A 23,564-nucleotide genomic window follows, 5' to 3' on the forward strand; every position below is an offset into this window, starting at 1 on the left:
GTGTGAAAGGGATGTCATTGCGATTTAAAAGAAATATTTTCTTTATCCGAAATAGAAATGATGTCATCTTGATGTAATACTTCTCAATGCATTGTCTTTGAATGCTAGCAAGCATGAATAAGCTTCACCAAAAGGCGGAAAATCTAAAAGTTTCCATCAATTTCATTAGAGATGCACTAACGTATTGGTCGATATAACCTGTCAATCAAAAGAGGACAGGAAAATGCAATGAATTTGTGCTCTGTATATAGAACATGTTAAGAAACATCACCATGTTTGATGTTCAATATTAATAGTCATTATATGAATTTGAATGAACATTCAGACAGTTAAGAAATATTCATTTTATCTTCAAAATCGGTATTGGCAGATATCACTCTGTATAATCAAGATTCAGTATTGGAGAAATTTCGTATCAGTGCATCTCTCACTTTCTTCAAAATGTTACCTGCTGCAGAGCTGAAACAACATCTCCGGTCTTCCCTCCAATTCAGATTTAGTGTGAACAACTTCCCAAACACAAGGGTTTTCAGATCCTGAGAGGAACCAGATGAAAGTTTAAGAGCGTGATAAAACATTAATAACCTACATTTTGAGATTATGACTATTAGAACATTATTTTTTTTACTCGTATTCAGTGGAGGTCTCCATTTGTTTACATTACAGTATGATGTTTCGCACACTAACCTGCTGAATTACCAGGTCGGACCTGTAGGGATGATACAGGAATGAGCCAGCGGAATTTAAACGGATCCAAATCACCGAGCCGTGAAGAAGTCTAGTTAAAGACAACCACAGGAAATCCTATATTAGCAATCATACAAGTGCTGTCAAACTGATTAATCGTGATTAATCGATTCTAAAATAAATGTTTGTGTTTCTATAATATATGCGTGTGTGTTGTGTATATTTATATGCACACTCCCAGCCCATAATCTGAAGAACTATTTTTTGCCACAAAGAACATTTTGTGAAACAGAAAGGTTCTTCGGATGTAAAAGGTTCTTTATGGAGCCATTTAGACAAAAAAGGTTCTTCTATGGCATCGTGAAGCACCTTTATTTACTGTACAAGATTGTATATATAAATGCACACATATGCATTATATAACATATATTGTATATAACAAATATTTACGTAAATAAATATACATTTTATTCAAATAAAAAATTAATAAAGGCCTAATGCATAAATATAATATACACTACACATATTTCTTAAATATATACATATATGTTTATGTATTTAAATATACAGATAAATACACACGCCACACACACACATATATTATAGAAACATTTATTTTGTCATGATTAATCGAGTTGACAGCACTAGATCATACACATGTAAATATAAAAACACACAGTTAACGTATTTCTCAGGAAAAACTCACCATTCTCTTCTTCAGCTTGCTGCTCTCCCGATACACCAAAATGAGCGCTCTCTTGAACACTGGAGAAACACAACAACATTACTTTAAATACAGCAGCGTAAACGCTAAGTTTCCTACAGCTTAACGAGACGGGACTTACAGAAGAGGGTCAGTTCAGGGTCTTTTCTCATACGGCCCAATGAGGGCAGAGGATTCAGCCAACGTGCCGAGCTGTGAATGATTAACTCTCCCATAGAGATCTCTGTCACCTGACACACACAACACACCGATTTAAACCTCACTTCCTAATCATTCAATTACCAAGACGCTGAAAACTAAAGCTCATTTTCTATAGGGGACATACGCAAATTCTCTTTGCTGGATATTCAGCTTTTATTGCATTAAAGGGACAGTCCACCCAAAAATGAAAATTCTCTCTTCGTTTAAAGATTTGACAAATCTGTATAATTTCTTTGTTATGTTGAACACAAAAGAAGATAACTGGAAGAATGCGGGAAACCAAACAGTTCTCGGGCACCATTGACTACCATTGTAGTTTTACTTCCTACTATGTAAGTCAATGGTGCCCCAGAACTGATTGCTTACAAACATTCTTCCAAATCTCTTCTTTTGTGTTTAGTGGAACAATAACATTTATACAGAAACTTGAGGATGAGTAAATGATGAGAGATTGTTTTTGAGCGAACTATCCCTTTAAGAATTTGATCCACACGGTTAATAATCAATCTCCAAACTGTAAATCAGTCTCTTTCCCCATTCCGCTGAGCTCTTTTATTGAAACTAAGCTGATGTTATTACAATTGTACGCACCTCCTTCTCAGCGCTCTGCTCGGCCACTAGCTGGTCGAACACTGTGCCGTAGTCCTCATAGATCTTCTGCATCTCATTAATGTGAAGGGCCACCCTCTCCATAGCCTTCAATGCCTCTGTACACAGACACCAGAGAGAAACAGGTCGAGTCAAGCCAACTTAAATGAATAAACGAAAAATGAAATGAAAGCTTGTTGATGCACTCTCTCATTTGTGGGTTGTGTGATAAACAAAAACTGACATGAAACTCACTCTTACATGAAGTCATTAGTATCACTGAGTGAACTTGGATGAGTTGACACACCTGTGAGATGGTTGTGCTCGTCGCTGTCGGGGTTTGTTAGAGACACCAGCTCCCTCAGCAGCAGCGGGTACTTCAGGACCCTCTGCACAGGTTTGATGAGGTACGACTCCAGCGTGGACGAGTGCTGTTTGGTGGGGTTCCTCGCCTCCAGGAACTCTTTGAACGCCCGGTCTGTTTTCGCTGCGTCACGGAAGATAAATAGAACATGAAATACAACAGGCGTGATCTGAAAAAGCCATCATATGAGAAGATTGAGATGACTGAGAACATTTTACCTCGCTCTAGAACTTTCTGCACCTTGATGTGGTTGGCACAGAAGCCGCTGTACAGCTTAAAGTGATCTGCGTAGTTCAGGAAGGATCCGCTCAGGGAGAAGAGAACTTTCTGTGAGATTGAAAGAGAAAGATGAATTACGTGCCTCAGACATCAAATGCAGGTGATCTGGTTTCATTCTTTAGGTCACCTTGAGTTTCTCGGGGGTCTCCAGTGTATGGTAGTCTGGAGAGAACGTTGTCCTCTCCTCTAGAGTTTGAAGAAAAACCTTCTGGAAGTCCAGCATCTCCGGCAGACTGCCGAACAGAGACTCCATCTACAGCAAGAGATGTGCAGAACAGACATATTTGTAAAAAATATCGCTCAGAACAAAATCAAGTACATGCAGGGTTTGCACATCTTTTAACTAATACATTTGCATGACTGCTTCTGTAGTTCTTTATAACTTGATATGGATCTCCGCAGCTGGATTTCGAAAGCATTACGTAACACAGTGTTGTCTTTGTAGAATGGCGTAACGACTACTGAAAATAGGGCAGTGCCATAACAGATAAAAGCTGACTTTTACGATTAAAATATAATAAAATAATAATAATAAGCAATAACAATTTGTAATTTAACTTAAGTTGTTTTGCAGTATTTTTGATCTATAACACTTTGGTGAACGAAACTATAAATTAAATAAAAACGTTCAAAACTTTAAACTTTTCAATCTTTGTAATTAAATCAAATGAATAATAGTATTTGTATATTTATAGGAACAATCACAACACATTTAATAAAAAGACTTTCCAAACTGAATTAAAAACAAATTTTCAAACAATTTTGTTATTAAATAAATTAAACAAAAATAATAAAACAAATAATAGTATTTGCATATTTACAGGAACAAGCACAACAAATTTAATAAAGAAACTTTCCTAACCTAATTATAAACAACTTTTCAAACGTTGTTATTAAATAAATAAAAATCATAGTATTTGCATATTTACCGGAACAATTATAAAAAAAATGTACTTTCCAAACGTAATTAAAAACCACTTTTCAAACTTTGTAAGTAAATAAAATTAATAATAGTATTTGTATATTTACAGGAACAATCACAACACATTTAATAAAAAAACTTTCCAAAGGGAATTAAAAACAATTTTCAAATTTTGTTATTAAATAAATTCAACAAAAACAAAATAAATAATAAATAAAACAAATAATAGTATTTGCATATTTACAGGAACAATCACAACAAATTTATTAATAAAAAACTTTATAAACTGAAACAAAGTTTCAAAGTTTGTTAATAAATAAATATAAATAAAAAAGTTGTAATAGTATTTGCATATTTACAGGAACCATCACAACAAATTTAATAAAAAAACTTTTCAAACGTTGTTATTAAATAAATAAAATAAATAAATAAAAATCATAGTATTTGCATATTTACCGGAACAATTATTTAAAAAAAAATACTTTCCAAACGTAATTAAAAACAACTTTTCAAACTTTATAATTAAATCAATTAAATCAAATAATAGTAGTAGTACTTGCATGTTTACAGGAACAATCCTTTTATATTCTTTTCATTGATTTCTTGTTGACATTTAATGATTTAAGGCCTGAACACCACAAATGAAATATTCCCTGATATTTCCAAATGTTGTGTTGAGGCAGAGAAACATTCTGGACAGATGCATTTAAACACAGAAGTTTAACCCCAAAAACGTACCTCATCATGACTGAGAAAAGTTTCTCCTTGTAATGGATTCAGGTAGATGTCAAACAGAGATCCAAGGTCCTTAAAAACAGGACAAATCACAGTGTTAGCATAAATGCATGCATGTAAACAATAAACACTCTCAATAGGCATTCTTGATTTAACACATGATGAATCTGTACCTTCACATAGGATTTTTCTGTGTCCACCAGCTCCTGAATCACCATGCTCAAGCGCTCGGTGACGGACATGTGACGGGGGGAGGATCTGGTGTGGCCGTTCTCAGTGGAGTAAGGGTTCCTGTGGACCTCCGGCACGAGGACGGAGCCCTCGGGGAACGTCTGATAGAAGTTACACACCGTCTCTGGGTTCTACAAGAAGAAAGTTACATTTATCGTTGCATTACTTGAGATGTTTTTTTTTCATTTAGAGATCAGGGGCTGGGTCGTCTTCGGGGGGACAACTGGGAACATTTGTTTATTGTCAGAATTTTAGTTTGATTACCGCTTGCTCATAGCACACAAAATGTGGGTGAGGTCACGAATCATTTCTGGGTTACCTCCTCACTCCCTGAACTCTGTATCACTGACCTGGTTCTGAATCAAAACAACACTGCTGGATGAAACAACTAGGCTAAACCATGAGGATCAGTGTCTGTGGGTTAAACGCAGACCCGTGAACCGCAAGAAGGCTTTATCTCCAGAGCACATGTGGTGTGTGCGTCATCGGCCCAGTGCGTGAAACACAGCATCAACGGGGAAAATTCGGGCCATTTGTCATCGTAATCTATGCTGTCAGGGTGTAATAAAGTGCTGACAAACTGATGAATCCCGCTGGGCGGCTCTCTCAACACACAGACGATGCACAGAAAACATTTTCTCTTTTTTAAAGCATTACTGTGTGGGTTGATCTCATGTGTATGATCTGTATGAATTTGAGTGTTGTGATGATCTGAGAAGGTTAAAGATGAGTGTGTGTTTGCGTGTTTTTTCAGGGTGAACATACTGTTATAACATACACTATATTGCAGTTCAATTATTTCAAGGTTCACAGTCTGACACACCAGAATTACACAATGTGTTAAATAGCCCGTCGTCTCGGTTTTCCTTTAGTAAAACATCATTACAGGTTATTTAACAATGTCGGTTAGGCTACAATTCATAGTTGATATTTTTTGAATAGTCTCTGATTACTGAGTGATTTGACCGTTTGAGAGGCTAAAACAATTTAGTGGTCAAAATGTATATAATCAAAATACTGTAGATGGAGTTACATAAACCAATCTTGTGATTTTTTGCATTTACAGGTTTTTTTTAGCTTTTAGTGTAGATAGACAGGAAATGTTGTGTCTGAGTACTGTTTCATTTTAAACGTGAATCTGAACTTGTTTTCTTTGCGGTATTTGAGGTCTGAAAAAAATACAGAGCATCTTTACTGTTATTTTGACCCGTTTCTCCAGTTTTCATTTTCTGCAAATAAATACAAATAGAAGTCATATTTTTATTTGAAATTTGGGAGAAATATTGGAAGTAGATCACATAGTGAAACGAAAATGATCATTTAGCCTAAACACCTATAAATAGAGAAAATTCAGAAAAACTGAAAATAATTTGGAATGGTCTCTTCATTTTTTCTGCGGCTGTACATTATGCCATAAATCTCATATTTTAATGGTTTAATCTGTACAAATATTGCACAAATACGCCCTCCAGATATCACTTTAAGCCACCACTGTGATATATATATATATATATTTTATATTTATTTCTATTAATATATATTTATATTTGTATTTATTAGGGCTGTCGTTAACACGTTACCGTATGCGAATCATTTTTTTCAGATTAACGGGTTAAAATATTTATCCATTTATTTTGTCATCCTTTGTCTAGCGTTACATTATATAATCCCGCTCTCATTCATGTATTCATAAATGATGTTATCATTGAAAATGATGTTGTTTAAGAAATCTGTTGTTTCTACATTAATTTGGAGAACAAATGTGAAATTTGTAGAAGGTAAAGGTATATTTAAAAACATGAATGTTATGTGCAACTAATTGTGATTAATCAGATTGACAGCACTAGTAATTATATTTTATTATAAATGATAAAATATTGAATTTTTATAACCCAGTGCAAAAAAATGTTTGTGTTTAAAAATATATATTTTTAGAGGTTTTGAGAGGACAAAAATTATAATGATTTGTGCAAAACCGTTATCAGCGTGAACACTACACAAGCAACAAATCTGACACAGACAAACTGTAAAACTAAAATCAAAAGGAATCATTTACACAAACATGAAATGATTTAAATTCTACATTAATGTGTTGGAAAATAAAGTTTTCAGCGCTATTTGTATTTTCCTGTCCATGAAAGGGTCATGAACAGGTCATCAGGGCATTCACAAATTGATGTGCCCATTGGAGCTTAACAGCCTAGACATATTCACAATATAACAATGCCCTCTCGTCCCGTATGGCTAAAATATCCTATGTAATGTATTTTTTCAATTCCTCATGTTTCTAAATATTCAAATGTCATTATACCAAAGATCTGCAATATAATGTATATACCAACTGAGAAAGACTGAGAAATGTTGTCAGTACCGGCGAGACGCGCTCACACGCCAAACACGATCTCAGGTAATCCAGCAGCCTCGCCAGCGTGTTCTTCAGCATCTGATGGAAAATATATTCCTCTTCATCTTCCACACTGTACTGACCCAGCAGCCAACACATGACGTCTGACCTCTCCTCTATACATGTACAGCACTACATTACACGCGACTCAAAGCATTCTCTCCACTGCAGGTGCATTCTAATCTCTCCGACACTTTTTCTGAGACGTGCGTCTCAGCGTAAACCTGGATTAATAGTCTAATTGACCATATGCTGCTTTGTTACGTGCCTCACATCAAGCATTTCAATGTAGACATTTGTCACTGGACGCATAACAAACAAAACTGAAATTTACAGGAAACGTTTCGGCATTTTATCTGAGAAAAACACGAACGTTGTCATGTGTTGCTAAGAGCTTTGGAATTCAGTTGAGCACGGCTCACCCTCCACGTGACCTCACAACAGACACCGTCCCCCTGATCACGCCAGCCGATCTCTCAACACAAGCAGCTCACACCTCTTAAATCTCCGACAGCACGGCTGCACACATTCCCCACGCTTACCTTTCTGCCGCCCTCAGCCTTATCGCTCGCCTCCTCCAAACCGGGCGCCACGGAGCCGTCGGGACCGTCCCGCTCCCGTGATGCCTCTGATGGAGACAGAGAGGTGGAGGAGATGTTGTTGAAAGAGTGGTTTGTTAGTGAAGTGAGATGTATTGTGATAAACACAGACGAGTCTCATTTAATGGACTCATTTAATGGACGTACGTGGATTTGACCTTTATTAACAGCCATTGATCTGATCTCACTAACAGCTGGAGCAATTTAGACGACCTTTGAAGTTGCTCCAGGACCTAATCTGTTTATTTAAGGTGTTTGCAAGGCAAGCGTTAATATTATTATTGCTTATTACTTGGCGCTCTGGTATACTTCTATATCTATATCTTTACTGGTACAGTTTAGTGATAATACACAAATAAATTAGTGCTGTCAAATCAATTAATCACAATAATCACAATTAATCGATTCCAAAATAAATGTTTGTGTTTATGTAATATATATGTGTGTGGAGTGTATATATATATATATATACAATATATATATAAATGCACACACATACATGTGTATAAATAACAAATATTTACATAAATATATATATACATTTATATTTAAATATAATTGACATTATGTATAACAAAATAAACAAATATTTCTCGTATTTATGTTTGTGTATTTATCTATACAAATACACACGCCACACACATAATATTATATGAACACAAACGTTTGTTTTGGAATCCATTAATTGCAATTAATCGATTTAACACTACTAAAATAAATGATTACTTAAATTATGTTAAATGAGTTACACATTACTATGCCTAATTAATAACGTATATAAGGTTATATTTAAAACAAACAAACTGCATGTTTAATTTAAGATTCTTGGGATAACTTTATTTTATTTAAGTTTATCTTATTATTACTATATTATTGTTACAAACACACTCCACAGAAAACCCAATCCCATTCCCAACTCTATTTCTGTGGTGGCAAAAAGGCCCTGCGGTGTAATCGTTCTGGGCATTTTGACAACATCACGCTGTGAAACATGTCATCCGTCATTAGGTTCTCATCATAAAGACAGCAGGCGCTTTTCATTTTATTGTTTGCGGTACGTCTCAAGAGGCAAGAGATGCCTGGAGCTACCCACGACCTCTGATTCTTCACCGCTGCAACTTCACAAACAATTCTTTATTCTGGTCTTTCATAAACTTGAACATATTTGGAAGAGTTCCGTCCATTTAAAGTGAACGGAGCATTCTTACCATTAGATTTTGAAGCTATAGGTGAATTGTAAATGCATCTTTCGAAAAACTGTGTTTATCTAAAACGCTGGAGCAGAAATGACCAGTGCCTCAGATCATATGCTTTAAACAACTCACATTGATATAAAGTCAGACAGATAACCAATGAGAAACAAACGATAAACGAGGCGTATGCTGCCCCCTGCTGGCCATAGGAGGTTAGTGCAAAGGAGATGTGCACCGAATCTGTGTGCATGTTAACATGTATAAGATAGATCGGATTTGCTGTCCTACCTGTGGTCAACTGCTCCATGTGAATGAGGTCACACTGAGGAGGTGGGGCGTGATCAGGGTCACCGAGGTCACAGTCTGGCCAGGCGGAGCTCTGGTTGTCAGAGTTGTTCTCCTCGCGTCTGAGGACCAGACGGAGTTCCTGGTGGCTGAAGAGGCTCTGCATGAGGCCGAGGTCGAGAGATGCCACGCTTGTGCCGTTAAGAATCAAGATCTCATCTCCCGCTTTGAGACCTACGGAGGAAATCCATATCATGCAAATAAATCCAAATCGGCCGATTATTCAGAAGCGTATAGAGCCAAAGGAAATGTGGAAACGTACCTTCACTGAATGCCAGGCTATCAGGATTAACCTCGCTCACGTAGACATGACTCCTCCTGGCGCCGTCCACGTGACCCGTGACCGCAAAACCTGCAGAAACCATTAGGTTAGAACAAAGAAGATGGAATTCTTCATGTAAGCCAAGCTATTCATTTTGTGTGAAACAGATACGTGACAATTGTACTGTAACTCACCAAAGTCAACGGTTATGTCAGGACGGGACATGTTCGTGGTAAACACATTGAGAGGCCAAACGTCAAGTTCATCATAGACCTGTTCTCAAACCAGACAAAAGTAAATATGATTAAAGATCTCAATATGAACTCAAACATTTCTCATCCAATTGATCCAAATCCAGTTTATCTCACCAGGTTTCTCAGCAGCTGTGCAGGTGCTGGACTGCGTCTCTCCACATCTCCACCCGAGTTTCTCGTCATGTACAGACAGTGCTGCGCTGGATCCAAGTGCTTAACCTACCCGAGACATGAACATTTGAACTACCGCCGGCCGAAATCTCAGACTGTATAAACTGTACGCTACTTGTTCACAATACCGAGTCATTTTGTGAATACCTTGCATGCGCAGAAGAGCACGTCGGTGACTAGAGAGTCCTGTTTGATGGGCACGTTGATGATCTGACTGTCGGGCATCCGCACACATGCCCGACGCTCCGGTGTGCAGTCCCAAAGATGGCCTTCAAATGGCGCTGTGGGATACGATTTGGTGAAGACGTCCAGCCTCTGCTGATGAAGCCAATGGATAGATGATTTAAGACACTTTAATCCAAAGCCATTTAGAAATGAGGGAGCATTTCACATTTAAACAAGTTTACAAGCACCATTATTAATCCACTTTCACGTTAAAGCAGAAACTTTCTGTTAAAAAAAAGTAAAAAACGTTAAACTTTATAAATTGAGCTGTTAGGAATGATTTAACACCAAATGTCAGTCAAATGTTATTTGTACACAAGTAGTACTCAAAGTAACCTGCAATTTCATGTTTCAAACAGAGATGGCGAAATAGAGGCAAACGTTCTGTATTTACACTGAATTACACTGAAATGAAGACCCTCCCTCATGTCTGAACAGCGTAATGCAGTGGTTCTCAAACTGGGGACCGTGGCCCCCTGGGGGGCCCCAAGATGGATCCAGGGAGGCCACAAATTTTGTGGCATTTTATGAAATATAGAAATTTATCATAGATTTTATGCAATCAAACATCAGAAAAATGACACCACCAACCAAAATAATTGAGGTTTTAGCATTGTATAACTGAATGTTTTTGGTTTAATTAAAATTCTAAGTTTAAGATTATACGTCTTTATATGGGGGGACGCAAAGCGATGCACTTAACACAAAGGGGGCCTTACAACGAAAAAGTTTGAGAACCACTGGCGTAATGTCTACAGATTAGCTGTTTGTTGTGACAGCTGTGTGAGTTGAATGCAGTAAAAGGGGAACGTGCCCCCCTTCACAGGATAAGTGTCCCAGAGATCCATCTCAGTACTGCTGACACCCGGGTTTGACCCCAGGGTGACAGAACAAACCCAAGAGAAAGTTTGAGGTGTGAATACTTTTTGTCAACAAAAAGCAGCTGCAAATATACAACAACAGCGTTTCCTGCGAGAAAAGTTTTGACAGGCTCTAAACATATACCATGTTTCATGTAGACAAATGGAGTGGGCGGAGCTATCGTGCCTGCACAACAACAACAGACATCACGTCATTTGGACAAAAACTTTATTTTGGTTACCTCAGAGCTGCTTTGCCTGTATGGATGACCAACTGATCCAGAAGAACATCCCTCAAATATCTGCATCACAGAGCGAGAGAGAGAGAGAGAGAGAGAGGGAAACATCCAGTACACATTAGTAGATACACAGAACGGCATCAAGGCTTAAAAAAGCAGCATGTTTCTATCTTCGTTTTAATTAGAGACCGTCCATACGAGGCGCCGGCTTTGATACTATTCTGATTGTAGATCTCACCAGAAATAACCGTGAGGTTTGCTAGGAAATAATAAGAGGTCTGGGTGAAATTATAGATCTATAAGAGGAGACAGATGGATGGGGTTTAATCATCAGGTCGGGGTGGGAGACACAGCATGACGCCCATACGTCCTCCCTTATCTGTTGAACACGACTGCTTTCCCTACATGCACATGGTTGTCATATGGATGTATTCTACATAAACCCAAAATATATGGGTCAAATATGGGCAAAAAAATGTTGGGGTAAATTCTCCAATAAGCGAAATAAATGCAGAATACGCACCAACGTTTGGTGAAATCATTCATATTGATTCTTTCCAGGGCTGAATGGAATATATTTATAATCTGCATTTCTCCATCCGTCATCTTGAAAGAATGTTTTTCGTGTTGCAATGCATTCTGGGACGACACAACCGTAAATGATTCTCCCTTAAAATTTGAAATAAAAATATTTCTTTTTACAACGTGCAATTCCCATACAACAGTAGCAGTTCAACTGCTGAGGTATTCATCGGTTTGCCTGACGCTTCCCGTTTTGCAGCTCGAGATGGTACATATGCGCTTGGGAGAACCTCACGCTCTCACATCGCCAGCTGTCTCTCCTCTCAGAGAGCTCGCAGCTTGCAACAATCAACCACATGCAGTTTATGGTAATTCCCGTCTTTGGTAGCATGCGCTATTACAGGCTGTTTTCAGCAGATTAGGTCCATTTAAGGCCGGATCATTATGAGGCTGGAACCCCTGAGCCATCGCCTCTGATCTCATGTACGATGGGCTACACAATGGTGAATGTGGAGCTCACGCACAGAGGAGGAATGCTGATCCGGGACAAAATACAAGAACTGAGAGTATTTCGAAAACAGCCCCTGGACATTCTGACGGGTGAAAGGAACAGGGCCACTGTGTGTTTTCCTGCCATTTGACCTCTAGAGAAAGCTTTGATGAGCGTGTCGGCGGTTGTTTGTTTTATCGGGGGGACTGTGAAAGTGTTTCCCACCCTGACACCTGTGAGCAGCATTAACATGTTGTTGTGAGGGTGAACGAGTAAAACAGGCTTGTGTCGTAAAGCGCTCGGTTCCCCACCTGCCTACGAGCAACAGACTCTCAATCTAACATCACGCTTCTCCAAATGTATAAAAGCCTAAAGGTTTTGTTAAAGCAAAAGTGCCTCGTTTTACATTGAATTTACTTATCAAATTATAAAAAGACCCCCTCTTGGGTCCATTTTTAGGTCCATAATTTCTTATTCAGGAGCCTTCACACACAATGTGGCCAAAGGAAAGTACTGAGCCCGTTGGCCCTAAAGAAAACTGTTTGTTCAGGTGACGAAGTGAAAAAATGCAACCCTGCCTGTTTTACAACGCTACAAAATAGAGATGCACCGATATATCGGCCGCTAATCGGTATCGGTCGATAAAAGCAAGTTTTCACGCTAGTGGCCGACAGTTTAAAAACAGCTGATGATCGGGGGCCGATATATCCTGTCAATCAAAAGAGGTCATTATGTGAATTAATAACATTCAGAAAGTTAAGAAATTTTAATTTCATCTTCAGAATCGAAGACAGATATCACTCTGAATATTCGGCCATCTGTATCGGTGGAGAAACCTATCGGTATCGATGCATCTCTACGACAAAACTTTAATTGTTTGGTGGTACTAAAAAAGTGTATAATTGTTATGACATATAGCCACTTTGACATTCGCTCAACCAAAAGGTCTAGGTGACAAAAGGTGTCAATTTTACTTCTTACCTATATGCTGACAGTATTAGATAAACAGAAATATAGTATGTAGACAAATCTTACAGTCAGTCTTACCTGTGACAGGGACTGTCTCTTTTCACGGTTGCGCTTGGTCAGACTGTCCAATCCCTTCTGTGAAGAAAACAGGAGTCCGCGTTTGTTCCTCATCGCTCGAGGCTGAGAGCGAGAGCGTCTCCTCAGGGTCGCCTCATCACGAGTGCATATCTGCACAAACACACGCTCATACTCCTTAATATTTCTCAGAATATCAATGGTGTCTAATGACCTTTTTCTGGTAGACCGGGTTTTAATGAGAAAGCATGTGACTGTTCCGTACCAGCGCGTGGAAAGACGAGACAGAGAAGATTCCCAGACGTCCCAGCACCATTTTAGACGGCCGCCCGGAGGTGGCCAGCAGGCCTTTTGGGTTGGGAAGCTCAGTGCCCTGTAGACTAGCCAGGTAACAGCGCATGCGGTAGAGCTCGAGATTGAACTTTTCCAGGTTCTGTTCCCATTGCAGGATCTGTGGACCACACATGATATAAATGACATTTTTTAAATACAAAAGGAAATGCAGAAACATAGAAAAATGAAAAGCATTTCAGAGTGGTGGAGGTCAAGAAGCACAACACTGTCTGTAACAGGGTTGAAGTCCAATGATGCAAAAATAAAACAAAAGCTCAACTACCGATCTTTATTATAATCTTAAAGTTGCGAATTGAAGACGACGTTTCTAACACTGATTTTTTTTTTTTTTTTAAACCAAATAAGTTACCGAATACAGTTTTAATAACGCGAGTACTGTTGATCTTAGCAGGCCATGTGTGCAGGTACCCATTCGGATGCAAGTTTACTCTGAGCCTCTGTTTCCTGGCTCCGTTCAAAATTGACATCATTCATCTAATTGCCCAATTTAGTAAAGCACTCATCTGAATGGCTCAGTATGTCCTTTAATCTTTAAAAACACGTAAGCATCCACACACAAACACGTCCGTTTTGACCTCACCTGGCTCTCAATAGCCTTTCTGTTCTTCTGGTCGCTGATGACGGACATCTGCAGCTCAGCCATCTTCTTCATTTTGCCGTCCATGTCGATCTTCTGCAGCAGGGCTCTGCTCTCATTCTCCAGGAGACGCACGGTGTCTTCCTTCCCCTGACGCTTGGCTAAATGTGACGCGCTGGCCGAGTGGATGGCCGTCACCCAGTTCTCCAGGTCTGTTTGGTTTGCAGCCTGCGGATGAGAGGTGGGTCATGAACCGCTGCGTGTGCTTTGCTAATTGACGTTAAGTGTACAGTCTAGTAACAGCTAAACCATAAGTTGTTAAGACTGGCCAAGATGAGGACTTGGGCAGGTAAGCAGCGCAAACAGCATATAAACCATTGAGTCCATTGAGAAAAAGCTCCAAAGAACTCCAAAGACAGTGTAAGTGGAATATATTACCACACAACATTATGAAAACACATTCTATAAAAACATTATTCCGGCATCAAAGCTGGAAAAAGTTACACAAACTCTCCGAGGCACATGTGAGGACACGCTTTTTTAAACGTGACTCTGAAAGAAAATGTCTGGACAGGAGTAGCTGTCTTACCACAAACCGTTATTCTGAGTCAGAGGAACAACAGTTATAATATAAAGCATAGCTGGCCTTTCTGAACTCAACACTGACCGCATGAAGAGCATGCACTTAAAGTGAACACAGTTTTCTCTTCTATGCGTCACAAAATACCAGCATATGTGATGCCGGTGAATCTCACAAAATCTTGGTTTCCAAAATGTTAAACATGATCTTTAAAAAAAAAAACTTGCCTCTACAAATTTCCTTTTTAGGGATTAAAACCATGGTCTGACATCTCATTACCGTAACTACCATAAAAATGTCAATACCGTAGCATGTTTTGCTAAAAAAAGTGAAGCCAAGCTTTTGTTCATCGTGTTTTTATAGATGTGAAAAAACTACCTGTATCAGTAATGATTATCAATATTGTGATGTACAAAGTATAATGAGAGAATATGAAACTTTTAACTAGAGAAAGAGACCAAATCTGTAAACCTGTAGGACATCCAATTATTTTGTAGAATATTTGTTTATTTTACTCTGGTTAAATTATAACACATCAAGCACTCAGACATAGCTCGATGCATCCCATTATGAGATACATTATTTAGCATAAATGTAAATACAAAAATAATTTATTCTTTTGTTTAAATTATTCTTTGTCCAAGTTAGAGAACACAAATATCTTTATTGAGAACATTTTTTGGTTAAAAAAATTTAAAATCATTACTGCCATTTCAATGGTTTCGTGAAAATGACCCCATTTTATGTATGAAAATCTAAATCGACCACAACAAAAAACGCATGTCCCTAAGGATACTACCAAATGCCTGCAGTACTGTTATATGAAAAGGATCACACACCTGGAAAAGATATACATCTCCATAGGCGTTACTGAGGCAGAAGACATTCTCTTTCTTGGGATGCTCAGGGACTGCCTGCACAATACTGTCTTCAGCCAGAACCGCATAACGTGGTGAACATTCCAGTTCTGGAGACGTCTTTCCATTGGACTCGCCTAACAAAAGCGTACACCCTGCAGGAGACAAAAAGCAATTAGAGCTTAAAAAACACACAATATTTTGAAATAAAGATACTGAACATTTTGAACTACAAACAACTTTAAACACATTTTCAACATTCTCTGAAAAAAGGCCTATCAAAACGTCTTACCTTTGAGTGTGACCCAATACTGCCTCCACTTGCGTCGCGCTACCAGCTCCAGTTTACGGTCCTTGTGGAGGGTAATGAGGGGCTTGAAACCCAACCAGCCAGCCCTCCGCACAACTCCCTGCTCCTTCTCAAACAGGAAGTCCATTTGCTCCAAAGAGCCCATTGAGCCGCTGCTGCTCTCCCCTTGCTCCCCCTCACCCTCCCAGACCTGTAGCACATCGGCTGTTCCACTGCTGCTGCCCGTCTCCAGCCCCTGCATGAAGTTATCATAGATGTTCTGCCTCAGAGCAGCGCCCTGGTTCTGCTGCCCAAGTGGTCCTGTTAAGGACCCCGAGCACTCTAGCTGTGCCTGGGAGGACATGGGGTTCCAAAATGGTCTGGATTCCACGGCTTCACCGTTGAAAACATCGGAAAAGTTCAGAGTGCTTGGTTCCTGAAGTTAAAGAGGGCAAGTGGTAACATGATTGAGACAATGTTGTACAGACGTTCACAATATGCTCAACAATACAGCAGTTACTGACTTTTCTATTGAGTATGATATCTATGATGACATCTGCGTAATAATAACCGATAGCAGTTAAGCAGGAAGGTCTGCAGTGGTCAAGTCACACTATTATTTTCTCACCTGCAATCTTGGCTTTTTCCTACTCAAACTTCCCGTCCAATCGCTGAGGCGGCGGATGCGACTCTTGAGCAAGTCCTTCCTCGTGTTCCCGTCAGGAATCGATTTTCTGCAGGGCAATGTAAGGGAGGTGTAATGCTGGACTTCCTGAGTGTCCTCTCGGGAACTCACATCCAGAGAAGAGGTCAGTGAGGCTTGAAATTGACGAGTGTCCTGGAGACGATCTGTGGTTGGAATGCCGGCAGTAGGGAACGGCACGGTCATGTTAGGATTCGTGTAGAGGTCAGACAACCCATTCTGTTCTAAATGCAGAAGGACTGAATCCCCAATGCCACTGTCCTCTTCAGCGCGGTAGGTGTTGTATTCGTTACTATTGCAGTCGCTGCTTGCATACTGACTGCCTGTGGTTCGGCAGGTGAGTCCACCAATATGGTTCTCAGGCTGTTCTGCAGCAAAGCCATTGTAAGATCCAAAATCAACCGTACGTGTGGATGATAGTGTGGTATAACCGCTGCTGTTGTCTGAAGGCTGGTTGCTGGTAAAGACGTTGTCGCAAAGCTCCGTCCCATTACCCCAAGGTGAGTCATACCATGATTCCTCAGAGCTGAGAGAGCTCCCGTTACTGGCCCGCTGGGTAACATCAACAGGTCCACTGGGACGACCACCCAGCTCACCGTTCAGCTCCCGTCGGGCCTTAGTAAACTCCACTCTCAGACTCCCATCCTCTCTGAAAAGTACTTTGGGGCTGCTTTTACTATCAGGTAGATCAGAGCTCATTCTCCTTATCGGAGCCTGAAGACTGCACCCTCCAGTCTGCTGTGTGTACCCTACAAAGAAACCATTTCCCTGGAATAAAAAGTTGTCGTAGTCCCGGTGGCTTTTGGTGAGTATTTTGTCATCAGCTCCCCCTTTGATGCAGTCATAATGGCGGGAAATGTAGGGTTGACTGTTCTTGTGTGATGAAACACCATTTTTGGCTTTGTATCCAGGGGTGCTCTTAGAGTTCCTCCACCAAGTGTGCGGGGAGAGGACGTCATCTTTATGCGGGTGCAGCTTCAATGAGCCGGACTTGCCCTTACCTGGGATGATGAAACTACTGTACTGACTATCTGTGTTGCCCATTCTGATCTGTAAGGAAAAAAGACAATAAAACAATTTACGCATCTATCAATCAATATATCAGTTTAATCTATCAAATATTACCACCAAATTGCATAAAACATGGTATCCATTTACTGTGGTTACTATGGTATCCATCTTTGAAAGAATTCTATAGTATTTCCATTCCTAAAACATCTGTTGACGCACACATTTAGGACAAATGTAATATTAAGTGACCTGTTGTAAAGGCAGTTCTCAGAGCAGACAAAGCTATTCCGTCATATTCCTTTCTGACGCGTTCTCTCGCTGTGAACGTCCTCTTTTCCTTCTCTTCTCTACGGCCGACTACTCTCCGCTCCGGCCCGGTGCAGCATCTGACCCTCACTGAGACCCTCCTTCTTTCAATGTCTCTCTAACACAGCTGTTGCTCTCGATCTCCATCGCTCATCTGCGGAGAAACAGAGGAAGGGAGGAGCATGTGTCAGGAACACACAGCCAGCTCTTGTGTGGAGCGCAGTCTGCAGTGGGAAGTCCCACTCCCACCCCCAAACTTAAACAAGCCTCACGCTTCTGTACCGCTGCCACATTCCATGACGTAGCACTGCAAGGCATTACAAGGGCAGACTTCATACAACCCCACTGTTTATTTTCAGGCTAGGAAATTCCTCACAATTTTCCTTCGTTTTATATGGTCGGAGCCATAATGATTTAGTAAGTCGATCCCTCGGAGCAACGTGTTTGGACTGTACGTGAAATCCTCTGACTATGTTTGTGGTACTGTAAAATTGTTTGGTCGTGAAGCCTTTTCATGAAGAGATTTTGAGATAATGAGCAGAATTTCATTAGTAGCGGGACAAGGATTCTCCTGGCTGCTTGGGAATTCTCATATCCTGTAAACTTTATTAAAGGCTTGGGGGCTATCTAGTAGCATTCACACGTTAAAAAATACGTTTTAAGTTCATTTTTACATCTGTTGGGGGTTGACTACAAAACTCATCCGTGACCTTTAACCCTGGAGTGAGCACTGAATGCCGCCGAGACAACTTTCATTCACATGGCAACGCGTCAATGAAGCGAGGGACAGCGACTTTGAGATGCAGCAGGGAGACGGGTGGATGCTTCATTATGATAAGTACCAGCAGGCGGTGTGACGTTATGCTTCAAACACTGTGGCTTTGTAAGAGCCGGAACATCGAAGCAGCCAATAAGTTTTGTTCGTTCCAGACGCCGGGCCGCAAGGGGCTGAACCAGGGCATTGTGGGATTTGTGTGACGGCCCATTCAGAAAAGATGATCTGAATGGCAATCGCTCACATTGTGCATCTTTCTTTGTGTCACACTGGCCATCTGCTGCCCCACAGAGTGAGATCAGTCACCCCCGACCTGCGCAATTCACTCAGCCCGTACGAAACATAAGAGCACGCAGTGCCAAACTTAACTAGAACGCAACAAGATGGGCCATGTGATGAGTCAAAGGCACTTGTTGAAGGATGCACGGCAGTGTGTGTGTATTGTTATGCATAGGTATTTCCATCTGCTCTTGACACTGAGCATCACAGACTTTCAGACTTTTAATCTGTGGCGCTACACTACAGCAAACATCACTATTACTACCTATTCTTAAAAAAATGTCAAATGTCTTAATTCTTTGGAACACAAAAGTTTGCATTACAACTCACTTTAACGCTTAATATGCTGGCGTAAGTTGGAGTCTATGCAGCTTGATGACCATTTTCCACATACTCAGATAGGGTTTGATGAAAAAAGATGGATAGATGCAATGGATTTAAAAGCACTAAATATTTTGTAGCAAAACTGTTAGCCTATGCGGGTTTAATTTTGAAGGCTTTGGTTTCTTGTCATTCTCCCAAGCTGACAAAAATGTTCTAATAACGCTTTGTTAACATTACCATTTAGTTCTAAAAAAAAAATTCTGAATTTTTTTATGTTCCACTAAAAACGTTTTTACATTTTTATAACATTATAATAACATTTTGCAACGACATATCATGACATAAAATAAAATAGAAAATGTTTTTTTATTATTACTGTAACGTCAATATATTTTTTTTTCTTTGTGAGCAAACATTGAGAGAACTTAGACAGAACGTTAGTTCTGAGAAAGTTTCCTGTTAGCTAAATCAAACCAATAAGGGAGTTTGGCAGCCTAATACACGCATGCACACACACAAATATAACACCCAGAAAACATTGATTTAACAGTGATTATGTCTGCCAGGCTCAAAGAATGAAGGCATTATAAAAGAATGTATTTTTTAAAGGATGGTTTTGGGAGGAGCCGTTTTGGGCGGCGGAGGCAGCTGGCCGCCTGGAAGACCGACATGACTGAGCCTCTTGTTTGACCCAGCATGCCTTAACTACCAGCACACCACTTTTAAGACAAATTACCACACCAATGACAACACATAGCCCTGAGAGAAGGAGAGAGAGAGACTTTTGTTAAATCCAGGTGTTGATTAAAGGGTGTGATCGTCTGATAAAAAATAATGGGTTGGATCAAAGCAGCAGGCAGGAAGTGGGGAGTTGCCCTTGATCACATGACACAAACACACTTTGTTAGATTCCCAGCAGATTTTTCTGGAATATTGGGGTATCGGCTCATGCAACACTAGGCAATACAGGAAATGGCTTTTCCATTTGCTTTGGCAGCTGTTTTGTCAACACATCGACAATAATCGTTGACGGGCCAAGGTCTACGCGCTGTCAGACGCTGTGCTTGAAAAATATTGCACCATTAATGCTAACAACATACAACGGTGTGCCAAATGGATAATTTCCAAGAAAATATTTTGTGTCAATTTATGTTAATCCTGACAAAATGTGAGGATGGCAGATTCCTCAGTTTGTTTACTTTAATCTATGAATATAAGTATGCAACATAATACCTTAAACTTTGCATAAAATCATCTGCCAAATGCGGAAATGCCGCTTTTTTGGCCTAAAATGTGGTTGGGTGGTCACCTAAAGATTGCCAATGCAAGTAAAACCGTGCATTTTATTATGCATGCATGCACCAGTATATAGATGACCTAACAGCTCACAAAAATGGACTACAAGCAATTTTGTTTTGATGGGGACTTATATCTTGACAAAATAATTATTTTTCAACAATGTAGAAGCAAAATAAAAGAAAATAGAATTCACAAGTGGTGAATAAGTACGTGTTGCAGGCTTATGGCTTTTCCTGACAGGAAAGCTGTTGTCTGCGTCACAGAACAGTCCGTAGAGGAAGGAAAGCACTGCTGTGAGTTGGCTCACAGGAAGTCCGGGTCAGATAGAGGATAACGTCTGTATGCGTTAGACCATTTCTCATGGGAAACTGCACTAGTGCCTGGATAAAACACAGCAAAGCAGGCTGGACCAGAGCTGTCAAGGGAGACGGTCTCATAGGCTGCTGCCTGTGGGCAGAAAAAGAGTCAGCGCTGGTATGGGTGTGCTCTTCCATCTGCATCCGCTGTTCTTCTGCTCTGTCGTGAGTCGTGACCATTCATTACTCACAACCATCAAACTACATGCGTGTGAGGAGTTCTGCTTTATTTTTATCCGGAGTTGGATAATAAGTATTTTTACTTTACTCAAGTACATCTGTACTTTTTCTGTGTTTATACTTTGTAAAAAATTGACTTCACTAGTACATTATAAAACACATGTCATACTTTTTACACCACTACATTCCATAAATACATTTGACATGTTTTTTTCTTTAATGCTATAAAATAACATTTTGACCAAAAATACTTTTATATACAATTTTTACAATACAAGTATTACATGGGGAAAAAATCAACATGCATTAATGAAATATAGTCCTTCATAAATGTTTTCCATTATAAATGTTCTTAAGAGTACTGTCCACCTCTGTTTTTTCTGTGCTAAGGTCTGTGGATGATGTCAAAGTCCTTTTTAAGCGAGTACACCCCTCATCTTGCATGGCCCTGAGGCAACTATTTTTACTCTTTTGTCTGTTTTTGTCTCCAGTCTACTGCAAGTACAATTTCTATCTACTTGAATGGAGAAAGACAATTGGAGAAATTTCCAAAGCTTCCAAAGTCTGGAGATGAACAGTAAATATTGCTTCTTTCAAATAAACCCCAAAATGTTTATTAGATGCAGATTATGTGCAATATATTTGCACTACTCAGAGGGTGCATGTTTGCATGACATCATATATCCATGTGTCTGGGTTTCAAAATTCGACCTTCACGTGACACAGCATCACTAGATCTGTTTGCTTTACCCTGGAGAAGGACTAACATTTGACCACTGCTCTGTTTCAGCACCTGACACCATCAGCCGTTGCCGACCGCTAATGAGCAGGATGCTGCGGTTACAGCAAAGCCAAAGTAAACACAGCAACCCAATACCTAAAACACATAAGCATCTGCACACACAAAATCAACACTGCTTCAAATGAGACTCTAGCGAGGAAGGCGGGACGAGAGTCGTGGGGCAGGAAGGCGGGGCCGGTGGCGTGAGTGATAATGAGTATCAGCTGTACGCGCACCGGTCCCGCATGGCTCACGGGGAGCTAGGGAGCATAAGAGGACGAGCGACGGGACTGCCGACGAGAGAGGACCGGGCCCGGAAATAGATTAAGTTTGTTTATGTGTTCGTGTGGCCGGCAGTCGACCGTGAGGTGGCTGCCGGCCTGTTATTTGCTGTTTATTGTTTATTTATTTTTGAATGAAAGTTTTATGAATGTTCGCCGGTTCCCGCCTCCTTCCTTCCCTACATTGAACTTTGCTACATTGGTGCCGAAACCCGGGAGGAAGGAGGGACATGCTGTCGAAGGGGCCGGTGGCGTGAGTGATAATGAGTATCAGCTGTACGCGCACCGGTCCCGCATGCCTCACGGGGAGCTAGGGAGCATAAGAGGACGAGCGACGGGACTGCCGACGAGAGAGGACCGGGCCCGGAAATAGATTAAGTTTGTTTATGTGTTCGTGTGGCCGGCAGTCGACCGTGAGGTGGCTGCCGGCCTGTTATTTGCTGTTTATTGTTTATTTATTTTTGAATTAAAGTTTTATGAATGTTCGCCGGTTCCCGCCTCCTTCCTTCCCTACATTGAACTTTGCTACAGAGACTTTCTTGAAAGTGTTTTGCTTTAAATGTGTATGCGTATACAGACTTGAGGAGTGGGAAAAATCTAAACCTTCATCAAGGAATTTATAATTTGATTGAATTATTTGTTGCACAGTACAAGTCCAAGGCTTCATTTACACTTGGCATCTTCTGTCTTGATCTGATCTGATCAAAAGTGGTCATATAGTTACCTGACTCACTGTTGCCATTTATACCTGATAACAATATGTTTCAAACGTGTCTTCTGTTTTTCGTTTACAGAATCCCGTGTTTCAAGACATACATCATATAGTGTGTTATTGCGATTAACTAAACCTTTTAACATAATAATTCCTTTCAAACTCTGTTTTGCAGATATATCATGTCACACAGCCCATGACAGTTTTATGTACAATGTAGGGGTGTATCGATTCTTCTTAGTACGATATTTTGCGATGCAAAAATGTTACGATGCGGATGCGCATCGTAGAGAGATGGGGATATTTTACGATATGATGTTTAATCTATTCGTTAAGCGGTCAAGATGCTATCTACTCTGCCCCAGCGCGTCACGTGTGCTTATCTCACATATGTGGTAGAGAGAAGTCTCTGTGAGAAGGGGAAGCACAAGACACAATCTGTGTCTTTACGTGATTTACAAAGCGTCTTATTTTCCTTCACAATCACCGGGAAAACACAGCAAACTTGAGCGTGATGGCTTGTGAGTCACCCCGAAACTCATCACTAAGGCAAACACAAAC

At 40.1% G+C, this 23,564-nt stretch overlaps 1 protein-coding gene across 2 annotated transcripts in view; it reads right to left on the reverse strand.

Moving 5' to 3' along the window:
- The window catches only part of LOC130566215 (rho guanine nucleotide exchange factor TIAM2), a 38,331-nt gene that overhangs the window by 1,072 nt on the left and 13,695 nt on the right, over positions 1–23,564 (reverse strand). The window contains exons 2-25 of one of the 2 annotated variants that reach the window (XM_057353517.1): positions 17,960–18,170; positions 16,625–17,749; positions 16,000–16,432; positions 15,690–15,862; positions 14,274–14,498; positions 13,605–13,790; positions 13,343–13,492; positions 11,287–11,346; positions 10,107–10,274; positions 9,903–10,007; positions 9,729–9,807; positions 9,535–9,624; positions 9,216–9,446; positions 7,678–7,763; positions 4,674–4,862; positions 4,504–4,572; positions 2,971–3,096; positions 2,783–2,891; positions 2,508–2,687; positions 2,204–2,319; positions 1,533–1,641; positions 1,394–1,452; positions 688–778; positions 449–536 (exon numbers count right to left, since the gene is read on the reverse strand). In XM_057353517.1, the coding sequence (XP_057209500.1) occupies positions 449–536; positions 688–778; positions 1,394–1,452; positions 1,533–1,641; positions 2,204–2,319; positions 2,508–2,687; positions 2,783–2,891; positions 2,971–3,096; positions 4,504–4,572; positions 4,674–4,862; positions 7,678–7,763; positions 9,216–9,446; positions 9,535–9,624; positions 9,729–9,807; positions 9,903–10,007; positions 10,107–10,274; positions 11,287–11,346; positions 13,343–13,492; positions 13,605–13,790; positions 14,274–14,498; positions 15,690–15,862; positions 16,000–16,432; positions 16,625–17,743 (4,241 nt within the window). In that variant the 5' untranslated portion in view covers positions 17,744–17,749; positions 17,960–18,170. Of the gene's footprint in view, positions 1–448; positions 537–687; positions 779–1,393; positions 1,453–1,532; positions 1,642–2,203; positions 2,320–2,507; positions 2,688–2,782; positions 2,892–2,970; positions 3,097–4,503; positions 4,573–4,673; positions 4,863–7,677; positions 7,764–9,215; positions 9,447–9,534; positions 9,625–9,728; positions 9,808–9,902; positions 10,008–10,106; positions 10,278–11,286; positions 11,347–13,342; positions 13,493–13,604; positions 13,791–14,273; positions 14,499–15,689; positions 15,863–15,999; positions 16,433–16,624; positions 17,750–17,959; positions 18,171–23,564 lie in introns of both variants that reach the window. The other variant, XM_057353516.1, reaches the window with a different exon arrangement.

The sequence above is a fragment of the Triplophysa rosa genome, linkage group LG15 (assembly GCF_024868665.1).
Source record: "Triplophysa rosa linkage group LG15, Trosa_1v2, whole genome shotgun sequence".
NCBI classification, from domain to species: Eukaryota; Metazoa; Chordata; class Actinopteri; order Cypriniformes; family Nemacheilidae; genus Triplophysa; species Triplophysa rosa.